At 44.2% G+C, this 24,030-nt stretch overlaps 1 protein-coding gene across 2 annotated transcripts; it reads right to left on the bottom strand.

The window, feature by feature from the left end:
* Window positions 1–263: 263 nt before the first annotated feature.
* LOC111858901 (guanine nucleotide-binding protein G(I)/G(S)/G(T) subunit beta-1) lies at window positions 264–23,179 on the bottom strand. Of its 2 annotated transcripts, none has more exons than XM_023841090.2 (11): window positions 22,603–23,179; window positions 7,643–7,748; window positions 7,491–7,529; window positions 7,125–7,231; window positions 6,976–7,039; window positions 4,648–4,810; window positions 4,201–4,267; window positions 3,791–3,992; window positions 2,796–3,012; window positions 2,458–2,573; window positions 264–2,076 (listed from the first exon to the last, which is right to left on the bottom strand). In XM_023841090.2, exons 2-10 carry the CDS (start codon window positions 7,697–7,699, stop codon window positions 2,467–2,469), a joined length of 1,023 nt encoding a protein of 340 aa, XP_023696858.1. In that variant the 5' UTR covers window positions 7,700–7,748; window positions 22,603–23,179; the 3' UTR covers window positions 264–2,076; window positions 2,458–2,466. The 2 variants fall into 2 exon arrangements, with proteins under 2 accessions (XP_023696858.1, XP_023696859.1); XM_023841091.2 differs by having other exon boundaries at window positions 22,880–23,179.
* Between the last annotated feature and the right edge of the window lie 851 nt (window positions 23,180–24,030).

Here is a 24,030-nt window from a genome sequence, read left to right as displayed (position 1 = left end):
GACAAAACTCAACTGAGGCAGAACAAGAACCAGCACACCCCCTACCCCCCCCCCAACCCAATTGCTAAATATTACTGACCCAATTACCAAACTAATTGCAGACTGAAGCAGCAGCCCGAATGCCCTCAGCCACCGCTGACCCAACTCTGGCCGTGTTTCGACGAGTCACGTGGCCGACTGCAAGCGCGGGGTGTGGGGGGCGGACGAACACCTAGCTGACCGACTAGTCACTGGCTACAGACTAGGCAGAGACAAAACAGGGAAACGTCTCAAACTGCTTTTTTATTACATCTTAAATAACAGTACATTTTAATATAGTTTCTATCTTGCATCCAGCTTTCTGCAGTACACTGAAAGACTTTGAAATTAAATACAAAAAAGTGAAGTGGATACAGTGGTGCAGCTCTACACTTCTCATGGAAAGAGAAAAGGAAATTCATTCATTGTTTATTATTATTTTTAACTCCAGGCCTAACACACAATTACATCACATTTTTTTGTACAGTGTCGCATAGGAAACAACGAAATGGAAGATGGCTAGCTAAGAATGGCGTCTGTCGCAGGAAAGGGGCGTTCCTGCCCACCAAAGGCTGGCCTTGTTTGGGAAAAATTTATTTATTTATTTTTTACAGTAAATTAAGTCAGAAAATCCTGTGTTACAAAATGATTCTAGCACTCGTTTCGGTACTGGGGAAAACGGGCTACTACGTAAATGAATCTCTTAGCCGGATGTGTGCGCATGCGTGTTTGAGTGTGTGCGTGTGTGTGAGTGTGTGTGAGGTGGTGTGGTTATTTCACAACAAATCATCGTAAATGTGGACAGCGTGGGTTTGATGTGCGTTTCCGTGCCTGGCTCAGACTTGGGGGGGGGGGGGGGAATGAATGCACACAGCTAAGGCCGACTCTCCTCGCTCAGGCTGAGACCCAGACGCCCCCCCCCCCCCCCCCGGAACAGTGGTGTGTCACTCTAGGAGTCCCACCACCCCAGGCTGAAACTTTTGTATTTTTTTAACGCCTTAAGATAAACATACCAGTTTCACTCATTTTTCGGCAACTTGTACATTTCATTCACACAGAAGGAACTACATTTCCAAGCACGGAACAGACCCCCAGATTAAACAGGAAGTTCCTGAGGGAGATTCCTTGAACACACACCCAGACGCACAGCCACACACACGCACAGCCCTGGCCTATTAATAAAAAAGGAAATACAGATGTGTGGTTAATCTTAAATTATTCTATATTACCCAATAACAATGTACAAGGACAAAATGTTGTTAACTGCTCTCTTTGTTTGTAAAAACAAGCATTCATCACCTTTATCAGTATGTGCTTGGTTAGCAGATGCTTTTACGTTACTCAGTATATTCAAAGTTTCCATTTGTGGCAAGACAGAAAAACAGTAAGGAAATGTAAAAGGAATAACCATCCAGAACTAACCGTACAGAGGTGGCATCCTCTGAAAGCTGGCTGGAATTTCCAATAAAGCTCTCACCATTTGCTTGTGGTATATTAACTTTCCTCAGTAAAGCTGGAGAAAAAATGGCAGGCTTCTGTATTAAAACTTATCTACAAACTGAAATCCAAAATACTTAGACTGAGACAAAAAAAAAAAAAACCTCATTCTCCTCTGAACACAAACCAGGAGTTTCACCCACAGAATCCTTGAAACGAAAAGGAAAAATTAAAAACTAACCATTTTGTACAATTACACTCCAACATTTCTTTTCAAGATACATGACACTTTCGCATGGGATGATAGTGTTGTGTTTTTCCTATTTCAAGGTAGAAACATAAAATGGTCCCAGGAAAAAAAAAAAAAAAAAGAAATTCACAATTTTTCTTGTTACTCATTTCATACCACAGGGATTCTCCACTTCTCTTATCTCGGGGGCTATCAATTGTGCTCTTATTTTTATTTTTCGTTTTGGAGGAAGAGGAAAGGCCTTTTCCCGTTGAAGGTTCCTGGGGCTTTCGTTACAGTTCTTTTGTGTTGTTTGAGAAGATCAGATATGCAATGAAGTTTAACTTTAAATGTTGGAATGGTCTTCCAGTCGAATTGAATCCGAATGCAGCCTGCAGAGGAGGGAGAGGACACCCATTCACTCATTGCTCCGAGGGGGGTGGGTGATGCTGTACTCTTCTTCACCAGCAGAGGCAGCAAGATCACAAAGAACACATTGCTCCCCTAGCACTCAACCATGACCAGCCTACACTTTAAGCCTAAATTTATCAGTTTTATTTGCTCCCCAGAGTATAAGAACGATTTTTGGGCCAGTTTAAGGCCACCCCTCTAATCCCGGTCATCCAAGAACAGCAAAGAGTTTTAGTATATGGTCAAAAGTTGTAGCATATTTTTAGTGTCATAACTTAAATCCGGAGTATATTACATCTAAACTGACCATCATCTTCAAGGATGAAGCAGTAACTTATCTGCTAAAGGCGACCCTCACTCACCTCCAGGCCTCAGTTCCAGATCTTAAGGAAACTGTCCCATGAGCCAGTGGCTACCGCCATGCCGTCATCTGTCACCCCCAAACAGCTGACGCGGTTGTCGTGACCTGCCAGCACCCCTGGAAACGCGGCAAATGAAGAGCCATAGTTATGATTTTAGGCACGACTGTAGATTTTCAGTCAAGCCCACAAACAGTGCGGCTTTGGCTAAATGGAGCTAAGTGGTTCGCTGCTATGTTTGGCTGATCCAATTCATCACAGGATGTGTGTAAGAGATGATAGTTGGTACAGTTGGCACTAAGCTTTCTTGATCGGTGGTCCACCGTTGCAAGGTGACTTACCTGCGCGGTCGGCTTTCAGGGTGTCCCAGACGTTGCAGTTGAAGTCGTCGTATCCGGCCAGCAGCAGCCGGCCGCTCTTGGAGAACGCCACGGAGGTGATGCCGCAGATGATGTTGTCGTGCGAGTACACCATCAGCTCCTGGTCGGCGCGGAGATCGAAGAGCCTGCAGGTGGCGTCGTCTGAGCCCGTGGCAAAGGCGTTGCCGTTGGGGAAGAACTGTGGTCAGGAAATGGGCAGAAAGACGGAACATGAGCCACGCAGGCGTCTGGGAGAGCATCACAGAGCACGCAAAGCCATTCAGCTACCTGTGACCTAAAACCACCCTGCATGTGAGCATCCGGAAATACCTGGACCGCTGCTGCTTGTGTAAACTAAAAGCAGCTGCTATGTTAATTGAAGGGACCGATCCTTGATCTTTCCGTTTCAATAACTCTTACTAGTTTTCCTTTGCAATGTTATGATGACACATTAGGTTACTGCTGTGTATTGAGGGACGATTGTGAAAATTCATACCAGCTACATTTTCCTAACACTTTCCACAAAAATTATTTTTGTATGACCTGCTCATTGTCCAAGAGACCATAAAATGAAGTTTTTGTATACATTTCAATTTTACTCTCCATGTCCAAAAACAAGAAATACAGTGATTCATTGCAGGCCACAAGAGTCATTTCATTTCACGTTTGTTTCTTAGTTCTGCAGCAGTGAGATCAGAGTAGGGGTGGAGCACTTCTCCGCTTCACACGCATAAGAGAGCGAGCAGCCCGGCAGCCGAGGTTCTGAAGCGGCTGAGCACAACATTGCCATCGCTTTGGACTGTCCAGTTAATTAAAACAGTTGAGCGTTTTATTTTATTCTTCCCTGAGGCACACAGGTGATATAGGTCTAGTGTGAAATTATATTTCACAGACAGCAGTTACCAGCATGTAAACAAAACGGCACATGCGAAAACCGATGCCCTTCTGTAAACGGGCGAGGGAGAAGGCAGACATACACAGATGGCGTTGATGTCGGACTCATGGCCGGTGAATGTCTGCCTGCACATGCCTTCCCGCACGTCCCACAGCTTGGCGGAGGCGTCACAGGCCCCCGAGACGAACAGCCGGCTGTCAGGAGCCAGCGAGAGACTCATGACATCGCCGGTGTGGCCGGCGAATGTGGTCGTCTGCTGGCCGGTCTCGATGTCCCAGAGGGCGCTGAGGAATGGACACGTGATTAGAACTTCAGTTCTTGGTGGGGGGAGGAATTTCATCCAGTGTGATTCACCAATCAGATTAAAACTAGAGAGCTACAGATTAAGTTAATAAGCAACGATACATGTTGATCACATGATCTAGCACTGATTAGTCCAAACTGACAGAACCAGACCCATATAATACCCCCCCCACACACACACACACTCACCAAGTGGTGTCTCCAGAGCTTGTAACAATCTGGTTGTCATCCAGAAAACGGCAGCAGGACAGGTAACCTGTCGAGGGACAGCAGAGGGACCTCAGAATTCATATAATAAAAAAGGAGATTCAAGAGAATCTCAATTCTCAGTGGGCCTGACATCAGCTGCTTTTGTAATCACTGATTGGCTGAAACCTACACAAGTCCACCCGGAATGGTTCTGTAGTCAGTAATCAGCAACCCTATATACTGTAACACCTTCCTAAGCACATTCTCAAGCAATGAATGACCTTAAGTGTGAACCCTGTCTTTGCCAAACACAACAAACCCAAGTCACATGGTGCAATCAAACCTTGCGGAATTTGGCCAGGTTGTGGTGCAATGGGACTCAAATCTCCCAGAGCCACAGTGCAGAGCTGAAAGACAAGGAGCTGGTCGGAGGCCATCCGCCGATACCTGTGTGTCCGGCCAGCTCGCGGCTCACGCGCACGTTGCCCTCGCGGGTCTTCAGGTTGTAGATGGAGCAGATGTTATCCAGGCCGCCGCAGGCCACGTAGTTCCCAGAAGGCGCGTAGGCGCAGGTCATGACCCAGGAGGAACGGAGAGGGATGGCATGCACCTGCGTGGGGGGATGCGGTACATTAACACCAAGGCGCTCAGCTGCTCCTGCAGCCACTTTCAGGATACACTGGCATACAGGAACCAGGCCGTACCCAAGCCGTACCACACAGAGTTACTAGTCACAGTGTGGTTCCAGCTCGCTCCGGGTTTCCACTGCAGAAGGTTCAGCTTGATAAAGGAGAGCGACAGTGACGTAACACTGAAGAGACGCTTATTTACTATTCACACTGTGTACATTATGATTTACTATGTGCTAATTTCCACTAGCACATCTGTGAGAATCGCCGTGTTAGCATCAAGCGCTAGTTGAATTTCCATTTGCTTGCTAAAACTTGTATCACAAATCCATTCCATTCAGCCATTCTATGGTACATTTTTAAGGAGGGGTAGGAAATATATTTAATGTTCTGAGTTATCGACAATGCATTAATACATTTACCACTAATAATGAGCAATATATAAGAACATAAATTTACAAACGAGAGGAGGCCATTCGGCCCATCAAGCTCGTTTGGGGAGAACTTAACTAATAGCTGAGTTGTTAAAATCTTATCTGGCTCTGATTTAAAGGAACCCAGGGTTTTAGCTTCCGCTGCACTAGCAGGAAGACTATTCTATACTCTAACTACATGCTGTGTAAAGAAGTGCTTCCTCAAATTTGTTTTAAAATGTTCTCCCGCTAATATGGAATATGCTCACGCATATCAATACAGATCGTCAGTATCTGAGCATTTTGACCGATCCGATGGTGGTGAGGCAGCCATGTCAGCACGGGAAAGGCTCAGGTTCAGCTTACATAATTTAAAAGGAAAACCGTCTCTTCGCGGTACGGCTCGGATACAGCTTGGTTCTTGGTGGAAGTGGAAAAGTCCCACGACCAGCCTACACCCATTCTGGCTAAAGTCATTGCTACGTTCCATTTGATCTTGCAACTTGGAAATTCTGAGTTCCTAGTCATGGATTTCAACTGAAACGCCCCCTGAAGTCAGAATTCTGACTTGTCAACTCAGTGGAATCTACACAACCCTGAGCTCAGAATCCAAGATGGCTGCACCCATTATCAACAGAAGTTAAAGCTGTAGTTTTATACTGTTTATTAGCACTTCGTCTTGTTTGCGGCTCATTAATTCGGTCGTACACGCAATACTGTCCAACTTATCTGTTGACAGTTTACCACAGAGTTTTATGCGCAAAACAAAGCATAATGCATTGCGAACAATGCTTAACAATTAGCCAGAGGCCCGTTTCAGAAAGCAGGATTTCTTGCTGAACCACATGATTTGTAAGATTTAAGGTAGTCTGGGCTAAATGTAATTGAACGAAGGTGAAGGCCATTTAAATTGAGGCAAATAAAATCCAACAAGTAATCCAGCTAAGCAAGAAATCTTGCTAGTATATATCAGTATTAGCCAATATTCATTAAAAATAAAGATATTGGAATCTGTCTGATGTGCCAATCTCGGCTGATATCGCCGGCCAACATTTGAACTGACAATATTCAAAGTCAGCAACATCAGAGCTAAATACACCTACTAAAATAAAGGAGATTAGTACACTGGACAATCAGCCACTATCTACAGTGGATGAGGGATTTCGTCGGCTCATTCACCACTTATAGTCTAACACGCACTAGGCGATCTGTACCGTCCCTGAGCACGTTTAACGCCTGAAGTCCAGTTTGTTTGACTATAGTGATCGCGCCATATTCTGCACAAGCACGGTACGCTTAACTGTACCTGAGACCACTGAAAGAGAAGGGCCAGAGCACGGCTTTGGACAGAGTACACATCTAGCGTGATCGCCAACTGTGCTCAGGCACGGAACACGGACATGACGTCAATGATGTGACTGACACACGCATGCACACATGTACATTACACATTGACTGGACCCGGAAAGAACAGATCAGTAAAGTAGGCTGTACAGAAATTGTGTTGCAAAACAAAAACAAAAAGATTACACACAGATCACAAAATAACATTGTTCTGCTAATCAGCGGCGGCAAATTTCACTGCCGGTAATTCCTCACCTCCCACCCCCCCAGCGAGTCGCTCAGGTCAGCCGGTTATCAGTATAAACGACATCGGGCAAAAATATATCGTTATCAGTATCGATCGAAATACCCACTGGGATGCACCAATATCATGTAGGCAAACAGCATACCTTGTTGGTGGTGTAGCTGTCCCAGATGATTAGCTTTCCATCCTGGGAGGCACTGACAAGGAGCCTGCAAGGCAGTGCAAAATCATTACTACTACTTTACATCGCTGAGCAATTCCTCGGCCTTATGACACCATGGTACTTGAACTCACCTGGAGTCGGTGCCCCAGTGCATGGCGTAGATCTTAGCCAGGTGACCTCTCAGGGTCCTCCGAGTGCGCATCTGGATCCGGCCAACGGGATCCACGTTCGCCGTGATCTGGGCAGACCAACAGAGTGCTGTCAGTCAGCACCTCGCCGTAAGGTCCAAGCGGCTGCTAGGAACTCCATCATGGCAATTTGTGCCCCTCTGACAGATCCTACTTCTATGACTTGGCAGATTGACACAATGCGCTGAGCTAAAATTGAGTGCTATCTTTACATGCATCTTCATGGACAATAGTGGTTTCTGACAGAAAGTCAGGTATCACTGGACTCTACTCCTGCCCCAAAACTGGTTCTTCAGAACAGTTCCTCACCTGGGACAAGGTGGCATCTGCACAGGCTTTCCTGGCATCCTGAAAGCAAGCACAGGGAGAAAATGCAGAAGATCAACATTTTAACTGCAACCTTTCAGACTTGTTCAGGTCATCTGAAGTGTCTGTGTGGGTGGCAGGGGATGTCCCCTCACTCTGATCTGGTTCTTGAGTTGCTCAGCCTCCTGGCGTAGCTGGTCCAGTTCACTCATCTTCCTCTAAACAGTAGACTTCACTCTGGCCGGCGAGACACTGGCAAATCTGGAAAGGGAGGAACATAAGGTTTTCTCCATCAAAACGGCAGCACAAACAGCCCTCATAGTCACTTCGGGGCCCGCTGATCCTCTGTTCGTGGAACAACCATGCAGGTGTTGGTGAAACAGCCTCACGCTAGAGGGTATCACGCCAATGTGTGTCACGGTAACCAGCTGCTGGTATGTTGTATGCAGGGCTGCATCAATTAATCAAATTCATTAATAATAAAATAGCCGACTATGAATTTTGTCATTGATTAGTTGCATTTTTTGGTTGGTTGCGTAAATTGTGTATAATTACAACATCATCAACAATAACATTGGTGTGCCAAGAACCATCGTTAGCGGAGACAGCAGGTTTCTCTGAGGAGGGTCGACACAAGTCCAAACATCAAAAGTGTGGGACAATGTTAATCTTGCATCGTCAATGAGTGAAGTATCCAGCAACATCTGCCAAACCAGTGTATCAAAGAATGATCCTCTGAGGGCTTTAATGTTACACAAATTCGTCACATACCGCTCTCTTACATAATTTTCAGTTTGGAATGCGCAAGGAAGAATAAATTTCTTGACACCGGCGAAACCTAAATCCACAACTAGATGTTCAAAACACAAAACATTATACTAATTGTGGCTGCGAGTTTGTTACGCCTAGTGCTGGAGAGCTCAAAGACCTTCCCCATGTCAGCAAAATCAGTAGTTTGGGAACATCTTGGTTTCCCACTAAATTACACCAATATCAGAGAGAAAGTAGTTGATGAATCAATGACTGTCTGTTGACTATATTACACTGAATGCTGATTATGTTAGCGGAAACACATCCAACATGCTAACTCATTTGAGACTAACATACAAGTGTTTGTATGACTAGAGCAAGGCAGAAACCTCCTTTACGGGTTGGGTTTAAAATGCCACGGAGCGACTGCGTAAGGCTACAGGGGCGATCATCGGTGCAGATATGCAGCTATATTCAAAACTGAGGTCAGTACCGCTATGCAGCTATACTCAAAACTGAGGTCAGTACCGATATGCAGCTATACTCAAAACTGAGGTCAGTACCGATATGCAGCTATACTCAAAACTGAGGTCAGTACCGATATGCAGCTATACTCAAAACTGAGGTCAGTACCGATATGCAGCTATACTCAAAACTGAGGTCAGTACCGATATGCAGCTATACTCAAAACTGAGGTCAGTACCGATATGCAGCTATATTCAAAACTGAGGTCAGTACCGATATGCAGCTATACTCAAAACTGAGGTCAGTACCGATATGCAGCTATACTCAAAACTGAGGTCAGCCCCAAACTGTGAATTTTTAAAACTGTTACACCCCTAGATTCTCACCAATGTATTAATTTTTAATTACAGACTTAAAGATACCTCTTGCTGATTTTTTTAAATAAAGCATTTCCTTTTTTCTCTAAACCCGGTATTCTGACCCAACTAATTAGTTGATTGCCTAATGAAATTATTAATCGATTATAAAAATAATCCTTTTTTGCAGCACTAGTTGTGTAATTTCCTTCAGTGTGATTCCCTTTTTGGACAGCAGGTGGCAACCTTTCCAGGGGTGTATTAAGCATTGCTGGGTCTGGGGACACACCCCTGCGGTTCACACGTTTTTCTGCAGTTGGACTACGTTCAGGTAAACAACCCCCCCTTTAAAAGAAATGCCTGTGTCTTCTGGCTCAGCTAGCTGCTGCAGTGATTGTGTTACACTCCATGAAGGTTGACATGGCAACCCTTCCCACCCACCAAAGACCCACAAGCTCTCCTCCTGGCATCAGCTGCTAATCCCAGAAACCACCAGTTCAATTCCTCTGGCCAAATCCTATTAAGATTACACCTGTTCTATGTGGCTGATCCCAACCCAGCAAGCCCCTGGCTTCATAACCCGAGATCCCGACATGCATCAGGTGTGCAAGGTTTACATCCCTGCGGATCCCGAATCTTCCATAAAGGAGAAAATCTAGTAAAATTCTGTAAAATTGTTGCTTCTTATGTTGCCATGGCAAGAAGCACCGAGATTACAGTTAGTAGTGGAATAAGCTTAACACTCGTGTAGCTCCATGCCTAATGCGTTTTTCAGTAAGTACAGAACAGAAATGGAACCTAAGATGACGATCCCTTAAAGCCAGGAATATGGGGAACACTAAGCACCGTACTAGCTTCCCCCTCACAAGCTTCCCAGCTTACAAGCGAAGCAGAACACTGTGAAGGTTTAGGAAGAGGGACAGTGCAATAGTTAAACACGTCATAGATGTCACCTCCTCCATATTAAATATTTGGCAGACATGACCTGCCTTACCTTCCTCCTTCGTACTTAGCACCATTGCGGCAATGGCACACCTGCACTAGCACAGGCGGAGATCTAGGAACGCCCTCTGGTGGCCAAGCGGTCAGATCACCAGGCCAGTGCAGGTAGGCTGGCATTCATAACGACCGGCACTATTTTTGTGGAAGGGATTCCTGTCTGTAGTTCACCAGGTCCCCATCACACCAGCAGGAAACGTAGCTGTACCATCACTCACAAAAACATGCATAATGGCACTACTTGGTTCACATTGATTGACCCCAAGATGGTGCTCAGAAAAATGGCTACTTAGGAGAAATGTAACAAAGTGAAAAGCTTGAACGAGGTGCCGGTCATAACATCACTTCAGAACAACACTAAATGTCAGATTACCCCCCCCCCATCTTTAAACCAAAATGCAAACTACTTAATTAAATTCACATAAAAGTGTGAAAATTCAAAGTATGTAAGAGAATTTACTGTTTAGGTTTCTGAATTTTCCCAGCGACCATACGGCTTAATGATCCCGAAGTATTCACAGTATCCTGGGTAAATGTCACCACTATACACATGTAGCCACACATGTAGCCATACATGTGCGTGTCCTGTTGCTATCTACTCTGACAGGGGAGCGTAGGTTTCACTTCCAAGCAGAAAATAACCCTGCCACCTGAATTTCTGCCAGTGAAGCTGGCCACGCATCTTCCATACTTCTCCAAAATTCACTGCAGGCTTGACCAGACTTCAGTATGAAAAAATTATAAAGAAAAGGTATCAGAAATATAAAGGAAAGATCTTTTTCAAAAAAGCAAGCAGCCCTTCAACAGTAACCTGCCTCTTGAATGTTTCACATACCTCTTGTTAACTTGAAAGGTTACTGTAAAACAGGTAGAACCTCCAGCTGTGAAGCACACCCCACATCTATCTCACACTGCATTTTCGATGCAGGGCTGCAGTGAACATGAAGTCTAAGAAACGCGGAACCAGCACGCAGCGGGTATCGCTGAAGTGTGAGGCCACAGACCTACCTGCTGAGCTGCTAAACATGATGCAATGCATAAAAATGTACTCAGCAGCTGAAGGTGACAAATGACTTACAACATCCCCAAACAAATCACAAAAAGATTAACTCACAAGCAGCCCAATTAAGACGAACAGTTATGCACAAAATCACACTGTGGCTTGTACAATGTTAAGTCTCTAAATTATTCCTTCCATCTCCCAGTTGTTCCACAGCCTCTGGGGATGATCTCATGGCTAATGCTGATTTTAAGCATCACAGGAAACATAGACTGAACAAAAATCACAAAGCAGTGGCCACACACCGCAGGTGGATAGAAATTCTAATATTTTTCAACTGTGCTGCTGCTGCTCTGCACATTAATTTTGAAAACCAACATTTAAAAATTTAAATCATAAAACCTAGCAGTGTCCACAAAAGAGCAAGCCGGTGGGGCCCTTTCCAGTAGCATGGGCGAGCGGCACACAGGACATATAACACAAGAAGCACAGCCCCAGTTGTGGGGCCCAGTGCATTCCACAATGAGATGTTAATGATATTACAAACGCAATAGGAACAAACAGGTTGCCTGTTAGTTCGGACGTCTTCAGCACGTTGCGCCAGGGCACGTCCCATATGACACATGCTAAATAATTAGCTCTTCCTGGTTAGATACAGCTAAATGACAAAACCATCCTTTAGAAGTTAAAAGTACCCCACAACTGCAAAAAAAACAAAAATCATCAGTCAATATTTTTTACTACTCAGTTTTTTTTTTTGATCCTGAAAACATGAACAATGCAGTATAATAAATTAATAGCAATGTTGCTGCATTCAAAGCTTCGGCTTATAATAATATAAAAAAAAAACACATAAGGTCATATTCAAACCATCAGAGCTGCAATACATGTGACGAGTTTCTACCAGAGAAAACAAACGGTATCCACACAATGACAGAAGTACGACACTGCAGGTCAGCAGGCAGACGATGGGGGAGTGTTTGGTATGCGTGGGGGATGCTGTCCGATTGTGACTTTTTGAAACCATGTTACTCCTGAATTCCAGTCCACCAGAAGTGCATAGAAGAATTATTAGTGTAACAGATAGAGTTTCTGGTTATTTAGCTGAATTTTAAAATCCACGCCGCATTCGAGCTTCCTTTATACTTATATATACATATCAAAGCCTGAAGGACAAACCAAAACCTATCCGGGATTTCATGACCCCATCGTACCTCGCGTGCGGCAGGTGGACAGCTGGTTAGCAAGTGTCAAGAAAAGCGGTCGGCGCAGCACGGCGAACGGGACAACGGAGAGGAAACACGAATGCAAATCGTCACCACCAGGCACTCTGCAAACCACAGCCGGCACTCCTTCCTCTCCCGTGTTCGAGATGCAAACGGCGCAGTTATGCAAAGCAGAAAGAGGGCATTTTTTGCATGCAGTGGTTGCAGCTGAGATACGCTGCACGAAGCTGGGCCAGAACAACACAGGTCGGAGTGGAGTTCATCCTGCTGGTTTCTTACCTTACGCTTCAACACTCATTTGCGGGCATCGATACAAATGAAGGGAGCATTAAGCCACAGAAAAACACCCACTGATGGTCAACAGATTTAAAGCTTCAGGCTGAGGTACTAGTATCCCTTAGATAATTACACTCAGCTTATGGCGTGTTTTCAGGAATCTCAATGTCAAATGTCACACTAAGAGGTGCTACACTGGATATAACATGCTTCCCAACATGCTGGACCAAACACAGGGTACTGGTGCCCAGTAGTAAATTAATGTGTTATTCTGGGGATTAAACAGGAGTGCTACAGGACATCTTACAGGTTACCCACATGAATGTCTTGTGGATGAGTTTTTAATAGCCATGCCTGCATCAAACTCAGTGGGCCATATAACACCCAGAACATGTAAACAATCCAAACACACTGGTACCACGAATAAATGGGGAGTTTTGTACTTCAAATGCTAAAAAGACATTTTCTTTACATTTTCTCATACTCAAGCTGTGTAAGACACCACCATCGTTTTCACCAGATCTAGAGACTTTTGTAAAACCCTGGCAGTCAACAATGAATCTCAATACAGTGATCAAGGAAATGGCACCTACAGCGCAAGTTCTGAGGTCAAAGGTTACAACATCCCCCCCTCCCCCACACCATTCCTTTTCCCATATCCTCCTCTGGGGCAGGACTTTGAAAACAGAAAGGGGTGGAACAGCATGGCCTGGTCCAGCAGATATTTCTACCTTGAGGGTGGGGTGGGACTGGTTTTCAGAAAAAAGAAAAAAAAAAACAATTTTCCCCCCAGCTGAGGACCACAGGAACACACACACCACCGTTTACCAGCCTGGTGATGCCCAAGCTTACACCAACATGGGCACGACTTGTAGGAGAAACCTTGAGCATTGCACTTTCTGGACCTTACCATGAAGAGCTCTGAAAAGCCCTCCATCAGGAACTGAGAAGCTTATTAGATTGAGAAAGGCTGTACTGTACTTTTCCCCAGGCGAATGACTTCAAAAGGAAGTGTGACCTGCATTTACTCATTACTCACCTGTCTGTAAGCATGTCACAGCTGTTTAAGGCTCACAACCCTTCAACGAGTCACATAAAATGTACTTCTACTGATTTTTCCACCACTGTCTACCACCCCCAAGCCATAAAAACCAGCCATGATTCCACAAAAACCAGTGTCCTGCTTGTGAATCTCAAATCTCTCTCAGGCTGACCAATCGAGGCAATAATAATCAATGCAGACCTAGCCTGATGATCAGCGTGGCCGCATTACACTGCCAAGCTTGCGAAAGCAGCCTAGTGTCCTGCTACTTTTGGGTATCTGTATTTTGGTTGCTCTGCACACAGCACTCCATTGCAACCAAACACAAGGGCTTCACCTCAGGCTGTACAGGAGACCCAGGCCTCTGTGGTATCTGCATCAATCACAAACACGAGAAGGCCACAATGTGTGCTGCAACTAAAGACAAAAAAAAACAAACTGCAGACACAAAATGAAGATGTTCCTGCTCAAGGACACAGCATCCTACCCCACATCAACAATTAGCTCAAGTTAATCACTGTGAATTGGCATACTCGCCTACGTTAGTGCAATGGCACGCCGAAAGGCTGGAAAGAGCCTGTCAAATCATACATAAATGTGATACATTTAGAGACAAAGAGACACATTCAAAAGGGCTTCATTCCACAGAAAGGACATCCCCGTCTGTACCTCTCCTTCGCACACAGGGGGTACTCGTCCATTAAACAACGCTGTTTCCACAGCAACCTCACCTTCACAGGTGTGGAGGGGGTACTGACCCCCCCCCCAGCTGAAGGGATGCCACAGCAGACACGAGCATCACAAGAAATAAAGCCTGTAAATCAGCATCTCACCTCCAGCCCAAATCGATCACAGAGCAGTTGCTTCTTACAAGCATGGGGTGTGCTTTGAACATTGGCTGCATTTTCATTCTGCTTGCCAGTCAGTGTCACAGTAACCCTGACCGCAGCTATCCTGCATGCAGGCCAATACCCTGCTAGCAAATGGAAGCTGGCAGCTCAGTGTTGTGAAGGGGGACGGCGCAGGTTCACTGGGACTGCTAACTGGAAGCAGACAGAGCTAGATGGCAAATATTGGGGACTAGGGATGGCAAGATTTACCAAATCGCATCTGTGCATCCACATAAAAGTTCACAATGCGACTTCCCCGATTTAAAAACTGTGCACTGGATACAATTTGGGATGAACTTGGGATACATTGTTTACAACATCTTTGCATTGGTGAAATCCAATTTTTTAATGTAGAATAGTGAGTTAAATCATTTTTGGTTTATGAATTTTGTGTTATTTAGCTCACAACTGGTGTTAATGTTTTTTTGGGGGCATTATGCTTCCAGACTACAGGAGGACGCGTCTTTTATCGCGAACCTTCTTGTGCAAGCTGTTGTACGCATAAGGAAGCTCTTTTGTGTCTGTTTGAGACGTCATACATATGTTTATATGTTGAAGAATGTTGGGTAATGAGCTGAATGGAAGTTTATTTGGTTTATTTAAAAGATGTGGCTTAAAAGTTATGTTTAGCGGTGTGCGCTATGGTAAAGTTAATTAGCAGTGAGTTCTTTCAGGGCAAATAAGTATAATTGAGCCAGTAACTGGTTAAATATTACATGTTACAATTTTGTTGTAAATGACCATGTTTTATGGAGCCAACATTGAAAAGTTCAATTTGTGACTATGGGAAACTGTTGCATGCAAAAAGCAAGCTCTCTGTGTCTGTGAAGGAAGAAGAATCGCCAGCTCAATACGTTTATGACGACAGGAGGAAGAATCTTTAATACAGTCCAAAGTTTGTTTTTTTGCTTTGCTGTTTAAGTAAAAACTTTTTTTTTATTAAGATTTAGGCCTACAAGCAAGTCTTCAGTTTTATTTTGTTAAGTCGTATTCACCATCACCCACCACTCCCATCATACTGCACTCCCTGCAGAGTGAGAACACCTGAAGTCACCACAGATACCGGTGCATTACCACGCCTGGGCCAGCATCTCTCACCACACCATTCAAAATCACCACCACCAAATAGAGCAGGAGGCTCCCAGCCCTGGCCTGCCCTGTTCACTAGTTCACTCAAGTTGGAAGCAACACACAACCAGGGTTACATAAATTATTAGTAGAAGCCCTGTGCCCTTATTTATTTTGTTAAGTCGTATTCACCATCACCCAAAGGTGACCAATAATTTGATATTAAGATTCATTCCCCTACTCTAAACTGTGCCTCAAGTGCACTGAGTCGTCTCCATGCACGGCTGTCAGTGGCCAATTCTCTGCAAGTCTCTTGGCCAAGTCTCGCGGGAGTAGGAGGCGTGTCCGGCGTCAAAATAGGGGTGAATTGTATCACATCGCAAAAGTAACTGCTTCATATGTATCTTTAATGTATTGTACCATTGGCAATGCATCAAGATGTGTATCGCATTGCCTCAGAGATGGGAGATCATTAGTGGGGACAGATACTGTAGAGGAGCCCAGATCCCCCATTCTGAGGGGACCATATTTTCACCCACAGCTGTGATTTCTCCACTTGGTTAATGTCTGCTGACAGGTTCACATAACCAAGGCACGAGCGCAGGAGATAGGCTTTAACGGGTGAAATAAGCACACATGCTCTGCATTTGATGCCTACAGACCACACCCAGGCATCTGACCACTTATACACTCTGGGCTCCTCCGCGCCTGGGTGCGATCCTCAGCCTGGCTGCTGTAACACATCCTCAGTGGGAACACCCACACCCAATCAGGTGCGACAAGATTTCGGGGTGAGCTTAGGCTAACTGCTGACCTTGCCCTCTATCTCAGACGAACTACCTCAATCTGATTGGATGAAAAAATGGGAATACCAAGTAGAAGAATATTTAATGTTCCTCTGATCAAAACTGAAGTGAAAAATTAGCCACACAGCAGACGCATGTGGTTGTTGGCTAAACTTTCCTCCATCAACTTGTGAAATCCCACTATACTTTCCCTGGATTCTGCTTTAAACTCCTGGTAAAATATACCACTTGGTGCCAGAAATATCACACTGTCTTGTAATCATGAATTCTACCCAAACCACGGCGTGGTAAACCGAAAGATTCTTTTTCTCCCTCCGTGCAGAACAGAAGCTCGTCACCATCACAGTATCATTGGAAATGCATAGTGTGAGGGGCACAGCTGACAGGCCTCTATGCTTGTAATTAGAAGGTTGCCAGCTTGAGTCCAGTGCTCAGCGGAATAGTCACCCATAAGGCGAAGCTTAATCCCAGAAAACGCTCCGGACGCTCCAGATAAGCACATGACCATGTGCCCTCACCTGTATGTGTGTGTGGCTCAAAGAGCAGCAAGATGGGATACATAACAACTAAAGAATTCCAATATACATGTACAAACGGCAAATTAAGCTTCATCTCTTTCTGCATTGCTTATGATCAGATTATAAAAAATGAAAACTAGCACTATCGCTGACCACGGCAGTAATCCCAAAATCTGAAATCCAAACAGCAGGAATTTAATCTGCTTCATGGTGCCTGGAGGACAGCTGGCCTAGGCTTACCTAAGGGGCAACCTAAGGGGCAACCTAAGGGGCAACCTAAGGGGCAAAACCGGTGCTATATGGAAAAACGTGGCACAGCTGACAGCAGCTAGCTAATTCATAACAGTGCAAGCAGCTGCAGATGCCAGACTTTGCTTTAACCTATAGCAATGATGTCACCCAGAGGAGCACCAACAACAAAAAAAAAATACAAGCCAGGATGTACAGCAACACAGCTGACAGTAAGCAGAGTGACAGACAACACAAAGGGTGAACCTCAAAAGCAAGACCACAATAATGGGATTGGTCTCGTTCAGCAAAGATGCAACTGATGCATACTTGATATTTGGGGCGGAGCAAGACAAACATTTTTACCGTCCTCGTGTACTTATGTTCTTAGTATTGGAACTGGTCTTAGGTAATAGAAGACGACGTAAAATGGGTACGTGAACACAAGTAGGGTAAAGAATGCATATTGAGATTTGCCCAAAGAATTCAGAAAATGTGAAATTCTGAATAGTTTTATGAATGGCGGGAAAGTACTTGGGAGCTGAGGCTTGAGCCTGGAGGTTGTGACACCTGTGACACCAGCTACCAACCCCCAGACACCCAGTGTGTCCTACCCACCTACCCAGCAGAGCGGAGCAGAGGGATGAGCTCCGCCACTTCTAGCAATAGGCACAATTTTAGCTAGTCATCAAGCGGAAAGTGTGTGTTGTCAGCAAAAAAAAAAAAATCAATATGGATTTTGCTTTGTGCAAAGAGCAGTCTACAAGCGGCCTACTTTTAAACAGAAATCCTGGTTCTTTTTTTTGGGTGGAGTTGGGCAGGTGGAGTTGGGCAGGGGGAGGGGGGGGCGGGCACAAGTACAATGGGAATCTGACAAAAATCACAAACTGAAACATAAGTGTATCCTAAACATAGGTCGTATCCTTAAACATAGGTCTATCCTAGGTATTTTTTTTAAACTGTGATATAACTAAGCCACATAGGACCATCTGTTTTCCTGAGACTGGTGATCACGTCACTCATTTTTAGCCTCTGCAGTTAAGTAAAAGTAAGTTGTCAGGAAGTTCAAAAAAAGAGGCACAGATTAACTCATTATGATTTCTATCATAGCAACATCCTGCATGTACTAGAGCATATGCGCCCCCCCCAAAAAAAAAAAACCTGCATGTGGTTGATCTGCATGATGCACTTTGCACTTGTAACCCAAGGTGTAAGTTCTCTCAAGAGTGACCAGATGAGTTTAAAATATCAATTGTAATTTTAGAATCCAGTCTCTCTCTCTCTCACACACAAATTGCTGTCCAAAGAAAAACACATATCTGCAAAAATCCATTATTTCAGGAGCGTGAAAAACGCATTTTCTCAGAAATCACATCACAAAATAAATCTAAAACAATGTAATGAGACACCCTCAACACCTCAAACAGAAACCTATATTTACATAGCCATCACTGAATGGCTTGTTTTAAATGGACTTATGTGGCCTGTTAGTGAGGCAAATGTCAGTATCAACAAGATACAAACTAATCTTGCTTTATATTCACAATTAACAATGATGCTAATGATGTTAATAGCCTGACGTTAATTTGTTTGTTGTCAGAGTTGTTAAAACTAGCAATACAAAGTAATCCATACAAATGACCATCATAAATACAAATGTTAACAATACTACTAGTTCAGTAGATAATTTCATAAAACATCTTTTCATTGGCCAAGACGTCATGTGTTTTGCATCTAATAAAAAAATATGAATGTGAGTGACATCCTCTCACACACACTTGTGTATAATACGTTAAGATAGGTCAGACATTCTTTACATTTTTAAATTTAGTTAATGCTGTGATTCATATACCACTATTGTCATATAGCACAAACATTTTTGCTCACATACAAAAACAAGACACTAAAAATAAGTTTCAGCAGGAGAATATTGGTATTGTCAAAAAAAAAGGGCGATAGACCAAAATCAGCTGGCACAGCAAACTGACCAAATTAGTAAGTATAGATACATAAATTCATTTTAACAGCTACTGGACACCTCTTCTGTAACTAACCAGTTTTTTACACTGGACTAATGTAAATTAGACCATGCTTTTGCAAGTTTATTGTGCCAAACCATATATGGTGGAGTACTACTATCACATAAGAGCCCATCCACAAGTGAGTGATTACAAGAAACTACTAAAGAGGGACAACTTCTTTTCACCATTGATGAGTATAATACCACATACTACAATTATTCCCAACTCTAAATTAAATTATTGTGGCTATTACCACCAATACTGTATTGCTCAGGCCACAAACTTTCATCCAAAGTGACTTACAATTTTGTCTATTTATAAAGTTGGAGCAATTTAGGTTAGACACTTTGCTCAAGGGTACAACAGCGGATCTCCTCCTGAGACACAAGAAGGGAACCTTGGGGCGATGAGCTGTGTCCTTGCCAACCCACTGTGTCCATACCAGTGTTGAGCTAATCAAAAAGCAATTTGTGACACAAAGCACACCGGCCAATTGCTTCATATGATTATTTAAAATAAAAAACAGCAGCAGCCATTTGAGCTAACTAGCTTCCTAGTCTGAACAGCCAGAACCCAAAAAAAAAACTGCAGGCAGGGCATTTTCCTGCACATAATCTCACCCAGGAGTGGATTTATTGTGAGAATGGGATTAGGCATTCACCAGCCCCAGAAGAAGTGGCTGGTTACAGAGGCTGTGAAACTGGGAATCAGAGGAAGAGGATTGACAGCTGTCATTCTTAAAGGGAGGGCAGAAAACTTACTGCTTAAAATCAAACTATAAAATATTCCTGCAATATGGTATTTTATACAGAAAAGGCAAAGATCTTGAGCAATGCGAGTGATGTTCTCTCCACTGCGAAGACACTTCCCACAATGCACCACTGAATGTGAATACTGTCAACACATGAAAATACCTAAAGGTGCTAGACTCACATGAAACTAAGTACCAGCTGTGTCACAGCTCATATCTACTTGACACCGTCCTGCAATAGGCTGCCTAAAAACACTTATTCCACCAGCTCCGAATATTTTCCAGTTTTGCCAGTGGGCACATATGACGCGTTCTGCAATGTCACAAATACAGCACAGGATCAAACGCGCCAGCTTAATCATCCCAGTATGCTATTCAGCATGGCGCTAAGCACATTAGCAATGAACATAACACCCTTAGGTGTGCAAGCTGGGGGATTTAATATTTTTTTATTATTTAAAAACTATAATATTCTGACAGAAAACAAACTTTTTACAGAGTGAGGTCATACACTTTCTAGAACGCCACAAAACTAACGGCGTGCATCAGGTCAAAAATACCACCAATGCACGTCACTTTTTAAACATTTTAACGGATTCATATGATAAGTCACCTTCCACGGTATTTTTAAAACAAAAACGCACCATTAGATGAGACAAATAGGTAAATATGGTTAAATATTGAGTAGGGGAGACAAGGCAACACCAAAGGAAGGGGGGACCTCCTCTGCGCCGACGTCTCGCGCTGGGAGAACGCGCTGTGCTCGAGCCAGCGCGCGCCATCTTGTTCGCCGCAGCTGCCCGGACCCGGAACACAGGAACCCCATTCATTCAAACGGGAGTAGAATAAAACGGGATCGATTCATCATTGTTGAGTTACCAAAAACAAATACGACCCAATTTAATATATTAAGGCAAAGCTCTCGTTCTGACATTAAAGGTTAAATAATGGGCACAATAACGTAAAATTTTTACTTTTTATGATTCCCGTTAGGGTATCAAATCTGTGGAGAATTAAGCCTCCGCTTTTTAGACAGTCTTTGCTAACGCGACGCATGCAGCAATCCGGCAAAGAAATCGGCTCCATTAACAGTGCAGACCTATGCACTGCAATTTGGCGAAACAAGCCATCTTTCGGGGTTTAATATTGTTGTAAGACCACCCCCCTTTTGCCGCTCGTCTTAAAAGGGCAGGACTCGTTGCTTCCTCGTTTTAGACCTATGCATTTCCTCCCTGCTGAAACGCTAAAAGGATAGCGGAGGCGCGGGGGGCGGCTGCTAAGGGACGCCAATCACACGGAAAAGAACTGGAGCTGGTCGTCTTAAATGAGGAGATTGCCACAATCCGATTTCCTCGTTAGTATTTCGTTAAACGTAGCAGAACCTATTTAAACATCTAGTATACACACCTATTTAGAAATAAGTACTGCTGGATGTATAAAAAAAGAAATCCGAAAACACACAGGCAGTTTCCTGTCACAGAACACACACTTCTCGGTTGTCACTATAGCCATTTTACATAACACGGTCGGGGGAAAACGAGGTACATATGAAAGTGAGGACTGACAGTGCACTCCTCCCTGGCCTTTTTAAAGATATGAAATGCAACATTAAGGCACCCAGCGATGGACGCTGCCACGCAACCACACACACATATATAAGTCGTCTGTACCACCAGTCTATGCGACATCTTTCCATCTTGGGAGTCGGTCCCCCCCCCCCCCCCCTCATTTTTCCACTCATCAGCGATCGTAAGCTGCTCTCCATCACGTGAGGCGGCACTGGGTGCATTTTTAATAAATAATTGTGGATGTGTGCAATTTAGGAGAATATGAAACACCGTTTACATATTTCATTATTTGCGACAGGTATCAGTCTTCGGGTGATGGCACAACCGCGATTTTTTCCAGCACCACAAAAAAAGCCAGTAGAATTTGCTACGTGGGGAGACGGGAGGGTGGTGGTTCTCGGCTATCTAGTATGGACTCGCTGGGAGGCGGTGGTGGGTCGTCCCTATTGCTGCCAGCCGAAACGGCCATCCATACTCATTTTCGATCTATTCACCTCCACAGAATGTTAGCCAGTTACTGGCCTCGTATATTTACGCACGGAAATGTGCTATATATGTGAATAATCCATGCAGATCGGCGATTTCCCATGTACAGTTAAACTGAGTTTGGCCGGGTTATTGAGCTGGGCTGCGCTCAGTGCAAACGGGAAGTCTTCCGCAGACCGACATGAAACATTTCCTTCCTCAGATCGTTTACCACCCCCCCTCACTTCTTGCAACACTGAAGCTTTAATATTTGTTAATCCGACCGACTGTCCGGTTATTAAAACCAGTACCGGGGTGTTTTGTAAGAAGCAAAAAATAGATATATATTAAGACACAATCCGCCCCACCCCCCACGCCAAAAATAACACTATAACTAGTCGGAGGAATAATTCACCCAGACCGCCGCCTTAAACCCGTTTGAAGAAGCCGCGGGGTGATTTCTCCGAAATGAATCGACAGCCCTAAACCCAGTACAATAACCCTAAATTCAGCCAGATGTATCAGTCAGCCGCCACCACCCCCCCAGTCGCCGAATATAATGATCCAACGACCCGCTTTTAACCCTTTCCCCCGCGTCTCCGAAGCCCACATTCCATAGGTTGTTTTTATCTTATGTCTAATAACCACGTTCAAAAGTTAATCTGAAAGAAAACAGATGTGCTCACCAGTTTTTTTACTCGTCGGTGTCCGTTGTGTATATATGGCATTGACTGGTGACGGTGGAGACAGAAACCGTCCGATCGCGCTCCTCCTCATCAACCGGCGATCAGCAGACTTTCAGCTGGCTAAAGCCGACTAGCTACCGAGGGGCGGCACTCCCCGTTCCCCAGTTCTTTAAATGATATATATTTTCCCGACCTGCCGAGTGTAATACACCGGGCACGCCGGCGGCACAAACGGACAGGAGGCACCGCAAAGCCGTGAAGCCGGTTAAATTCTCACCAAACGGGCGTCGCGCCGCCCCGACTCGCTGCGTCTGTTCAGAGCCCGCGGCCGCTTCCCTAACCCTTCTAGTCTGGTGTGGCTGGGTATTTTTTATTTTTTTTTGCCTCTCGTTCCTTCGCCAGGCTTTCTCGTTCCTCTCCCGCACCTCAGTCTCTTCCCCCGGCCATGAAGCAAGCGGCGATGGGCGCGGTAACCCTGCGCTCAGCCCCGGGAAACCCCACGCTACGGCGCGCGTCACCACGCTCCGCTGGGACCAGAGGCGCAAAGTGCGACCCGGAGCCCCGCTGCGCTCTTTGATTAGGGCGACACACTTTGACGGAAGAGGAGTCTGTCCGGATAACAAAGAATTAAATGCAAACGCTTTGCACCTGTTAGTCTCGGTGGTTTAAAAACTATGTCAACTTCTCTTACGTAAAACACCATAGACATACACACCCACGAATATTTAAACACAGCAATTCAATCCTAACATTGGGTTATTTGATGCACCTTATTACATAAGGATATCCAAACCTTTGTCTGTGTGACTCCGCTAGTGTGAAATATCTTTGATTATTGATTTATGGAATTGTTAATGTCAAGGAAATAGTGCCGTCGAGTGCATTACGGTCTAATAGCACACAAATATAAGTGAGAATGCAACAATCGTTGAGTGAACTGTTCGCTGGAATACAAAATAAGAGGCAGATTTGTAAGGCCTATACTATTTGCGGCACTGCAGAAAGTTGTGTTAAAAACACTCAGCACTCTTGTTATTGGTTAGCTTTGATTGTTTTACACTCAAAGATTATTTCTGTTGAACAGAACTTAGAGGAATAATGTAAATAGTAATTGAAAATAATTTTGTAACCCGTTAGCAAAACAGGTACTTAATCATATAGCCTTTATTCACCCGTGAAAAACCCAAGCAAGGACATTTTTTACTCAGGCCTAACAAAATAGTCAGGAGGCTATTAAACTTTATTTTATTTTATTTTTTAAACGGTAGACCATACTAGCATGACATTCAGGATAACTCATACTGTTAACTGTCAAACGGTATTATGCTGCAAGGTGTTTAAAATTGTTGTTGTTAACCACAATTTAAATAATAATTTCATTAAGTTTAATTATAATAATGCGTTTTAGGTCTCAGGACCAGTCTGACC

The sequence above is a fragment of the Paramormyrops kingsleyae genome, chromosome 8 (assembly GCF_048594095.1).
Source record: "Paramormyrops kingsleyae isolate MSU_618 chromosome 8, PKINGS_0.4, whole genome shotgun sequence".
Classification (NCBI taxonomy): Eukaryota; Metazoa; Chordata; class Actinopteri; order Osteoglossiformes; family Mormyridae; genus Paramormyrops; species Paramormyrops kingsleyae.
The sequence above is the reverse complement of the archived record's forward strand: the minus strand, read 5'-3'. Positions and strand labels throughout refer to the sequence as shown.